Here is a 10,515-nt window from a genome sequence, read left to right as displayed (position 1 = left end):
CACAGGGAATATCAAACGAGAGATGACGATACAGCTGAATTTGATACAACTTGGAAGGCAGATCTCATCCCAACAGAACAGCATTCAATTCTTATACACAGCAGGCTGGGGGCTCGGACCAAGGGCTGCAATCGTTCCGGAGTTTTAGGAGCCTCGCGACGTTGTTAGGGTTTAGGGCTTCTCGGATCGAGTGCCGCCGGCTTCTGCCCCAAATAGCGCAAAGACGCTACTTTCGTAAGTGTGGAAAGCGACGCCCAATCATCATTTCTCGGACGCGCACAGATCGACCTATCACGCTCGGCACCGGATGAAGACGTAGCCGAGTGGGTGAGGCAGACTTCTGGTGGTCTTGCATTTCTATAGCGTCCTACTTGGTTGACTTTGCGGGAATGGGTTTTCGAGGGATTGACAATTTACTACTTCGAACGCAATAAACGCAACACTCATATTTCCAGGAGAGAGCTCCATCTCGTAAAACTTCGGTGCCACCGCACCGTCTCGCTATAGAACCCAGTTGTCTTTTTCGCCACACAGCTCAAACCAAAGCCAATGAAATACTAGTATGCCATGTGTTCCGGCGACGCTGCTGATTGTTCGCTCCAGAAATCATGTACTAAACAATCCACAATACGCACACTTTCTATCCTTGGGATAGTAACTTAGTAACCGGCGATTATAGTCGTGCGGCTCTTCACGAGGACGCGAATCCTAAGCGATCGAGATCCGGCGCGTTCACCACCTGCTGCGTTCCAGTGATCATGATTGTATTCGGTTCACCAACGTAGAAACCGCCTAGGCGCACGCGGAAGTCTTTGATAAGATCTTTCTCCCAATTATAGCCTTTCAAGTCAAGTCTTATTAGTAGTGCAATAACACCTAGGACGCTTGCGGTGCAATAAACTTACCTGTCAACGGAAACTCAACAACCTGAGCAATTCCACCATTCACACTGATCGCTGCCTTTCGGACATTCGGTCCCTGGTCCGCAAGATATCCAATCTCACAGTTGATGTAATCAAAGATCACATCCTGCGTCTCGTGGCCGACGGAGATATTGGAGAGAGTCAGAGATCCTCGGCCGCTATAGATAGAGCCGACCTTCTTTGACGACGAACAGCCAGAGCACTCTTGCACATCTGCGCCATCTTCTAGAGAGCCAGACTGGGCTTCAACCCATGTGATGTTCGCTTTCTCATCCGGGAGGAGCTTGATGTTGCTCAGACGCAGCGGCAAGGAGCCATGAGCATTGACCTGTTTTGAGAATGAAGTAGCATTAACGCTAACTTCTCCCGACCAGAGATCCTTGACGGTAGCAGATCTCATACCGAGTAAAGACAAGTCGAGAGAAAGCGTACGAGTACCGTTCGATTGATCGAGGATGAGAACAGCGCGGTCGCCATCCTCAAGCTCGCCAGCAAAGACATCATGATCGCCAGTGAATCTCTGCACAAGCATGACTGGCAGTCCTGCAGGGTCTTGGTTAATGGCGATCAAATCCTTGTTCTGAAGGATGTCGCGAGCCGCATCAGAGACCGAGCCAATAGCCGTGGAAACCATGAGAGTACTTTTGAACATCGCCCAAATGGCAAAGTGGCTGGCCTGCTCATCGATAGACATGCCTGGATTACCAACTTCGAGCATATCCATGTCGGACCACCGGCCAGGACCTGAGAGATTCTTCAAATTAACGTGAATGCCCTGATTCATGATGCGCATCACGTTCGGCCATCCGCGGGCGATGTCATCTGAGACGCGGTACGAGTTTGCAAGGGGAGGAGTCCACTGAGAAGGGCCCTCGAGACCATCTGGTGTGGAGTACGGTGTTCCCCACTGGCAGATGGCTATGCCGGGGATACCAACCTCCAGCAAAGCCTCACTCATCGCACCGTAACGCGAAACGAAGTCGGTTCTCGGGTCCTTGGGCGCATTCTGGTCAGGTGTAATGTAGCAGTTGTCAACCTGCGTTCAAAGTAAGTACCACACTGCATAAAAGATTCGAGGGAGTTCAACGGTTCTGCAAGCCAGAAGCGGTATGCATACCTTCATGTACTCGACATTCCACGCTGCAAGCTGCAAAGCGTCCTGCATTTCGTATCCCAGACTACCTTGACGTGTCGCTGGTGACTTTGTGTCACAGCTGTAGACACCCTGATCCGTATACATGGCCCACTTGAAGCCTTTGTCGATCGCATACTTACTCAAAGGGGCAATGCCGTCCGGGAAGACTTCAGCGTCGTAAGTGATGGATCCATTCGATTGTCTCTCATAGCCTTGCCATCCGCAGTCAACTTGGAAGTGATTGTATCCCGCTTCCAGGAATCCTTTCGTAGCCAGGCCATCAATCGTGTTCGAGACGTAGCTTTGATTCGGTGAGCATCCAACATCGTTGTAGGTGTTAAAACCCATCACTGGCTGCCTCCCGAAACCATTGTCCAGCGAGTGAGCAATACCAGCTAAGGCAGCAAGTCTCATAGAAAGATGCGCCACCATTGTCAGCAGCAATTATTGATCCTGCGCAAGAGCAAAATCCGGTGCCAATGGAGGTGGTAAAGCTATTTTAGAGCGGTGGCGGCAAGAATTGGATTTGCATTATATGTTGGTAATATTGTTCGGAAAATATGATGTAACGTGATCATGCTCATCCAGCTAGAGTAGTGCGTTTACCCGGATCGACAGTGGAGCCGAAGCGGGAGCGGAGAAGGTTCCTCTAAACCATGCGAGCCAAGCATGTTGTGGACTGCGGAGAGGTGCCTGACGGAGAAATTATGATTGCCATTCTGACACTGTAACAGAGGAGGATTAAAAGCGTATGGGCCTAGGTGCAATCTTTCTGGTCCACTGATCATCTCAAGTGCAGCTTGCCCCAAGCTTCCGCTCTCAAGGTCGATTGAAGCCACCAATCACCTTTTGCGTCCCTTCCAATCAAAGGGCCGCCGTTTCGCAGACTCAATCCGTTGGTATGGCCATTAGGCAAGATGAAGGAGGGTCGACCTAGCTTGTTTGCACGTTTCTCGAGGGGAGTTCCGACTGCCTTCACTGCAGACGAGAAGTCAACGTCAAAAAATCGGCCGCGATGCCAGTTCGACCAAGCCATCATGAGTTGACTCCAGGAGCCTGTAAGAGGAAGACGACCGTAGCGCTTTTTCGACTCGATCTGCCATGCAACAAAATGTCGAGTCTGCTCGGGACTACGCTGCATTTGCAGGTCTCGACGAAGGCGTAACGCAAGATTCCCCACGCTAATGTTCTGTAGCTCACCAGCTGTGACAAGCGTACTTGTCGTGGTCGCAGCATTGCCAGTGTACGCAGAATCCTCTGCTGCAGGTAGATGCTCTGGATAAATACCACGGCAGTTGGTAACATTCACGATGTTGACTGGCTGGCTTGCGCTCAAGTTCTGCGCCGCGGTCGCCGTTTTCGCCCACCATGCCAAAAGGACGTCTCCGTGAGAAAGAAATGTGTCCGCACCGTCGGAGTACTTGTCACGTACTTCGTGCATTGCTTCCTCCCGGATGCGATCGACCCACGGCCCTGGACAGCAGACCATGTGCGTCGCCTCTTTTGAGTGTATGATGAGCTCGTAAATATAGCCAGCGACGAACAATGCGAACCAAAGACCGTTCAGTGCAAGGGCAAAGAGCACGTGCTGCCGTGGATCGCCACCTTGCGCAACCGCTTCAGCTGGATCGACACTCAAAGGAAGAAAATCCGGCACATCCTCTTCGCGTCCGTCAAGCACAGCAATCCAGGCCTTCAGCAGATACTGACGGCCCAGAGCGTCCAGGAATACGTGCGACCACGAGATGGTGAGTAGTGTTGCGTCGTCGAAACTGACGATGTGAAATGAGAGAGCCGGTCTATCAGTGTCTGTCCAGTCCGAGAAACATGTTCCATGGTCTGAACTGGTGACAAGCTCGTGGAAAGTCTCAGATCCAGGATGCAGTGTCGGGTGATCTGAATCTGTGTTTGCAGGTAGTTTTGAGGCCAGTGGATGATCATTGATGTTCTGTTCAATCTTTTCTTCTGACCAGAGAAAAGCTGGACGCTGATCGTCATACTTGGCTGGCACATGGTATTCTAGTCCACCAGCTGCCTATAATATGTTAGTCGTGAATTTCTTCAATCGTGCTCGAGGGGCGGCAGTATGGAGGCAGTGAGGTTGGGACACACATTCTTTCTGAATCTCGCCCCAATCTGTCGCCATTCTCCGACCTGCAAGAGGCGGTCAAGCGACGACCTCAGTTTTGCAGAATCTAAAACATCATCAAATCGATAAGTAAATTCCATGACAATCTTCTGCATGACATCATTGTCATCCCAGAATCTGAATCGCACCACTTCATCCTCGGGACCCGCCGAAGCCGATCCCTGGGTAGGGCCCATGTCGGCTGCACCCAAAGACTGGACCTTGAGGGGACTTGTGGGATGTGTAGAAGCAGTTTTCCCCAAGCGCGAGGAGAAACTTGCAGCGTCATTTGAAGGTATTAAACGCTCTCGCGTCTGACTGCTCCATGCTTGGCGAGCACTTCAGCTGAGAAAGCGCAATCTGCTCGCAGGCGCTAAAACGCTCGCGTAACCTTTCTCACACTCGGAACTATCACCATTCGCGTTAACACTATCAGCAGGTATCACAATGCGGATCCTTGCATACTACCTTGTCCTGCCCCGCGGGCGCACCAAGAGTGCACATCAACGATGAGCTGCGCTACTGGTCCATCCCCGAGATGAACTATTAGCTTTGCGAGTCATGGCAACGTGCCTGTATCTCGAGGCCCGGATGCCACCAGTTCCGAAGGATTCACGGGAAACAGACTTGGCTTGCAAGTGGACGGCCTAGGCACCAGAATTCACTCGCCTTGACGGATTGAAGTTGGGCCTGGTGACCTAGTATTTCACATGCTATGGCATGGTCGACATCCAACAATTTGCTGAAAGTGCCCATTTCCTCAAAAGAGAAGCTCGCGTTTTGAACTTTGTCAGCTCTCCAGATGGATCGGCTTTGGAGCCTCACTTCCTTGACGGTAGTGTCTCTGAACACTGCGCTGGATCCGAGTTCGCCACTCCACCGCGCTGCATTTGATCGGATATTACCGCTTCAGTGCTTACATGCAAATGTACGCCATGTCTTGCATTTGCCGCGAACAAGCAGCGACCGACTCGGCGAAGAGGTGTCAGCCAGGCAAGCTGGCACAAGCGACGGTCGGCATCGAGTGTCATACCACCGATTTGCGCACTTTCTGCTTCGTTCTCTGAACATCGCAGCAATCGTCGCGGCTTTGGTCGACCTGCTGCTGCCAGCCCAAATCTGGCACAAAATAATACTTGTAAATGCGACTCTCGGCTGGTCGCTCGGAAAATTGAACAAACATTCCGAGAGCACGAAGATCAAGGTGTCCTGGTCACCTCCGAGAATGCTAGAGGAAAACCTCATCTTCGCATTCGTGGCGCATGTCACAGCATTCCTTATGACGGACGCTTTTGGCTCGGCCGACAAAGCCGCCTGGATTTGGCTTACACTCAGCTACGCTCCAGCAGCTTGCATGACGGTGCTCATCTCCCAAGACGTCCCTGTAAGAAAGCGCGAGCCGCAAAGGGAGACCTTGTGCTTTGTGCTGGAGGTGTTGAGCTACGTCTCAATCTGGCTGTTCGGCTTCTCACCCATGGCGCAACGACATTTTGCGCTCAAAAACCCTCAAACAACTCATTTCGGCATGGACGATCTGCAGATCTTTGCGATCTTCTTCAACACCATCGCTATGCAATGTTGTATCATTCGGCAAAAGCACAGCGTTGCGGAAAGACGATGGCCAAGCACGATGGCAGCGACGCTATACTCGGCGCTGTTGGCTTTTTACTACTGTGTCTGCTGGTCATTCGTGCAGTAAGGTCCTGTACGCATCACTGAATGTCGTGGTTGAGAGGTATTACGCCGATTCCATGGCTGTCGCCACATCGTGATCGCCGGGGAAATGGCGAACACGGCTTTCATGCAGCGCTACAGTAGCAAGATGTCGAATAGCTAGCAAATTTTCATTCCTGGAACTACTCAGCAGACGAGCCCGCCATCAACGGTGTACACACTGCCGGTGACGAAGCTACTCTCATCACTCAGCAAGAAAGCAATCACCTTCGCAACCTCTGCCGGATCGGCACGGCGCCCAATCGGCATTTGGGAAGCCATAGCAGTCGAAGCCCCGGCACCAACAGTAGCATCGCAAAGGTCGATCATAGGGGTGTGGATAACACCGGGCGCCACGCAATTGACGCGGATCCCTCGAGGACCCAGCTCCTTGGCGACAGCTCGCACCAGACCGATGCTGCCGTGCTTGCTGGCTGTGTAGGCGGCCTGGCCGGGCAGGCCGGTAAGCCCAGCCACAGAAGACACCACGACCATAGAACAGCCAGCGTTAGGCGGAAGCAGCTTTGCAGATTCTTTGAGAGTGTGCATTGCGCCCTGCGGAAAGTCAGCGAGCGATGTTCGGCGCCAGCCGTCTCGGAAGGAAACGACTGTACCGTCAGGTTGACACCAATGATGAGCTCCCACATGTCCTCATCCTGCTCGTCAATTTTGCCTGCCCGCCAAATACCAGCAACGTTTGCAACATGATTCAGCTGCCCGAACTGTTCGACGGTTGCTTTCAGCCATTGGCTGACCTGAAACAGCTCTCTCACGTCGACGCGTGAGGCTAGGATTTCTTTGCATTGAGGAGATGCATCTTGGATGCTAGCAACTGCATTATCAAGCTGATCTTGCGGAGAGACGTCCGCGATGCTCAGCTTCGCTCCGCGAGACGCGAGCAGTCTGGCTAGAGCCAAGCCGATTCCACTGGCGCCACCAGTGATCGCGACGACTCTGCCCTCCATTGAAAGACCAGCGGAGTAAATGGTTCAGGGAAAGGGTGGTCTTGAAACGCAAAAAGCAGAGGGTACTCGAGTGTCGACTAGATTGGCTTGATCCGAAGTGAGTGACAGGGAGGTTAAAACTTATTACCTCGGTTGGGGAGGCAGGAAAGCTAGCGATGCACCATTATTATGTTCCCAAGCTGGCCTCAACAGAGGCCCGTGATATGCGCTTTAGTGCGTTGTGAATGAGGCCTCCTGGTGGAGTTGGCCCCTTGGTTGGCGAGGCTCTGGGAAACCGTCTCCTCTGGTGCCGCATTAGTGTCAACGGCATGGTGGAATGTCAAGCAGCAAAACGCTCTACATGTGCCTATCCTCAGTGGAGCAGAGCACGATCGAGCTCGTAGAGTTTGGGTGGCTACAGACCGGCGTGACCGGGTTTGGCGGATGGTGTTGCTCCCGACGCGCCGCTGGCACAAAATCATGCGCGCCGACCTGCTGCCACCCCGCTGATGTCACCGCTGTTGTCCGATTCATGATCCTGGAAATGCTCCTTCATCATGCCGCACGGGCAGCGCATCCCACGCCGACGACTGTTTTGGCGCGCGCGTCAAAATGCCCGCTATTGTTAGGAAGCTGCTGATGTGAGTCGACGAGCCAAGTCCCGCCTCCAGTCGCTAACACGCCTACCAGATGCGCCGCTGCGGAAGGGCTACTGCTCCAGCCCATCTCAGCCAAAGACCGGGCGCCAGAGTCCAGTGCCATCCGTCTGGCATATGGCAGCAGCCAGATCACGCCGTCGCCCGACAGGGTCGATGACGAGAGCAAAGGCCGCTCGATCGAGGCACACGGCGTTGTCGGTAGATGTTGGCAAACTACCACCAACGAGACAGCAGATCTGACAACCTGCCAGGACTCCTTGACCTAGTCGCAACGAAGTACTTGATCTCCATTACACAGCGAGAGCAAGTCGCACAAATCCGAGGCAAACCCGTCTATTCGATCAAGGATGTTACGCTCATCCCGCTGAGCTCGCAGTCTGAAGCCGAGGAAGCTATTGTCAGTGCGGGAAGAGCTTTGAACCAGGGCAAGAAGGTTGCAAACGATGATACCGAAGAGAGCGATATCGAAGACGACGCCGACACCGAGAGCGTCAATGATGAGCCGTCGGCTGAGACTGCTGAGGCACTGAATGCTCCCGAAAGCACGGTACTTCAGAAGAGCACGACTTTCGTCAAGGATGTAGTTCAGGACAAGGGAAAGTACGGCCGGTTCGCAGAGCGATGGTTCTCTAAAGGCGGCTGGGCTTCGAAGAATAGGAAGACGCAAGGGATGAGTGAAGAGAACCTTACGGCAGAACAAGTTAAAGAGGCCGACAAAGCTCTGCCGGAGACCGAAGCGACTCCTGATGTTGTGCAAAACTCCGAGAGCGAACAGAAGCCGGTGGAAGTCACTGAAAACCAGGCAATGGAGACAGGAGAAAATGCACAAAGTCAAGAGCAGCCTTCCAAGCCGACCAGCAACATCGAAAACTTGACACCACGCATCCTTCGCACCGCGAGGCTCTACTTCAGCTCCAGCGGTTTCTTTTTCTCGTACGATTATGACCTCTCAACTCGCCTGCAAGCGAGCACCAGTTCCTCGTCACCTCTTTGGAGACGTTTTGACCCACAGTTCTTCTGGAACCGCAGCCTGCTGACACCATTCATCGATGCCGGGCATCACAATTTCGTGCTTCCGCTACTTCAAGGCTTTGTTGGACAACGGGCATTCTCCATTGCGCAGACGGACCAGGGTGAGAGTGACGCCGTGGTGGATGCATCAGACATCCCCATGCAAGACATGAGCCCGACTAAAGAGATACACGACAAGGCCGCTACGAAGGATTACTTCTTGACACTTATTTCCAGACGCTCCGTAAAGCGGGCAGGTTTGAGATATCTCCGCCGTGGCGTAGACGACGAAGGTAATGTTGCAAACTACGTCGAAACAGAGCAACTCTTCTCGCCGCAGGACTGGAACCCTAAAAAGAAGACCTACTCTCTTGTCCAGCTCAGAGGTTCCATCCCGCTCTTCTTCTCGCAAACACCATACTCCTTCAAGCCAATACCTGTGATGTTCGGTTCCGAGATAACCAACCAAAATGCGTTCAAGAGACATTTCGACAAGGTTGCGGCTCGCTATGGAAATGTGTACGCGACCAGCTTAGTAGACAAGTCAGCCACAGAGAGGTCGATCGGGCAAGCCTATGAGGACACCATGAAGTGGATGAACGACAACTCAACTGGCCCAAGGGTCGGCTTTGAATGGTTCTACTTCCATAAAGAATGCGGCGGTATGCGGTTCGAGAACGTCTCAATTCTTCTGAACACGCTCGAAGACTCCCTTCGTTCTCACGGCTGGACTGTGCGCCAAAATGAGCAAAACGAACGAACCCAGACTGGCGTGCTCAGGACCAACTGCATGGACTGCTTGGATCGTACCAACGTGACTCAATCATCTGTGGCAGGCTGGGCTTTGCAGCGGCAGCTTGCCGAAGAAGGCGTGTCGCTCGATCTGCAGTCTGACCCAAAAACCTTTTGGTTTAACAACCTCTGGGCCGATAACGGCGACGCCATCAGCAAACAATACGCCGGAACCGCTGCACTGAAAGGCGACTTCACTCGCACGCGTAAGCGCAACTGGGCCGGCGCCCTGTCAGACTTCAGCCTGACCCTCAACCGCTACTACAACAACATCTTCGGCGACTACTTCCTGCAGACCTGTATCGATTACTACCTGGGACATGCGGGGCCGAGCGTCTTCGATGAGTTCGAAACCGATATGATGACGCAGGACTACGCGCTGGACATGCGGCGGGTGCGGCAGAACGCAATCGACACGTGCATGAAGATAGTGCTCTCCGACCCCGCCGAAGACCTGCTCGGCGGATGGACACTGAGCTGTCCACGCGAAGCGAACACGCTGCGCAGTCTGCCGTTTGAAGAGTGCGTGCTGCTGCTGTCCTCGTCCGCGCTGTACTTCTGCCGCTTCGACTGGGCTACGGAGAAAGTCGGTTCATTTGAGCGCATCGACCTCACCGATCTTTCAGAGATCTGGCGTGGAGCATATATCACAAGCACGTTGGGACCGGCGCACACCAACAGTGAGAAGAACGTGGGCTTTGCTCTACGCTACAAGACGAACGGGCATGCTATGGTACGGACGAACACCCGTTCCTTGCAAAACGAGCACGCAGCGGCAGACGAGAATGCCGGCAGGAGCGAGCTCGAAAAGCAGGCCGAGCCGGTCAAGGACGAGAGTCGGCTACTCGCATTCAAAGCGCTGCCACCGAAATCATCGGCATCGAGGCGCGATTCACAGGAGAAGAATACCATGAGCGAGATGGATTCGGTGAAGCATATCACCGACGAGCTGCACAAAGCTCTTGTGAAGTCAAGGCAGATGGATCATCTTGAGCTGGACAAGGCTCCTGCTGTCGAAGAGAGAGACGTCATCGGGGTGAGTGAAGCGAGGAAAGCGACGGGGTATGTGGAGAGCTTGGGATATTCGTTGAAGAAGTTGGTTTGGTCGTGAGCGCCCTGATGTAAAAGGCGTTTCACCGTCTTTGTGAATATGAACATAATGATGATGATTCGTTGTTTGGAACCGTTCTTGTTTTCCATGTTAAGACAT

General features: G+C 53.1%; 3 protein-coding genes across 3 annotated transcripts; 1 reads left to right on the top strand and 2 right to left on the bottom strand.

Annotated features, from left to right (window-relative positions):
• Window positions 1-380: 380 nt before the first annotated feature.
• WHR41_03714 (uncharacterized protein) lies at window positions 381-4,630 on the bottom strand. Its single transcript, XM_069372320.1, has 5 exons — window positions 4,171-4,630; window positions 3,259-4,093; window positions 2,041-2,453; window positions 906-1,959; window positions 381-840 (listed from the first exon to the last, which is right to left on the bottom strand). Exons 1-5 carry the CDS (start codon window positions 4,381-4,383, stop codon window positions 692-694), a joined length of 2,664 nt encoding a protein of 887 aa, XP_069230918.1. The 5' UTR covers window positions 4,384-4,630; the 3' UTR covers window positions 381-691.
• Window positions 4,631-6,046: 1,416 nt separating this feature from the next.
• Window positions 6,047-6,864, bottom strand: WHR41_03713 (uncharacterized protein; the record flags this gene model as incomplete). The annotated part of the gene is made up of 2 exons (XM_069372319.1): window positions 6,047-6,454; window positions 6,514-6,864. 2 exons carry the CDS (start codon window positions 6,862-6,864, stop codon window positions 6,047-6,049), a joined length of 759 nt encoding a protein of 252 aa, XP_069230914.1.
• Window positions 6,865-7,348: 484 nt separating this feature from the next.
• Window positions 7,349-10,416, top strand: WHR41_03712 (uncharacterized protein; the record flags this gene model as incomplete). Its single annotated transcript, XM_069372318.1, has 3 exons — window positions 7,349-7,484; window positions 7,534-7,700; window positions 7,754-10,416. Exons 1-3 carry the CDS (start codon window positions 7,456-7,458, stop codon window positions 10,414-10,416), a joined length of 2,859 nt encoding a protein of 952 aa, XP_069230915.1. The 5' UTR covers window positions 7,349-7,455.
• Window positions 10,417-10,515: the final 99 nt, after the last annotated feature.

The sequence above is a fragment of the Cladosporium halotolerans genome, assembly GCF_011745625.1.
Source record: "Cladosporium halotolerans strain TM138-S3 chromosome Unknown Sca9, whole genome shotgun sequence".
In the NCBI taxonomy this organism is placed as follows: Eukaryota; Fungi; Ascomycota; class Dothideomycetes; order Cladosporiales; family Cladosporiaceae; genus Cladosporium; species Cladosporium halotolerans.
The sequence above is the reverse complement of the archived record's forward strand: the minus strand, read 5'-3'. Positions and strand labels throughout refer to the sequence as shown.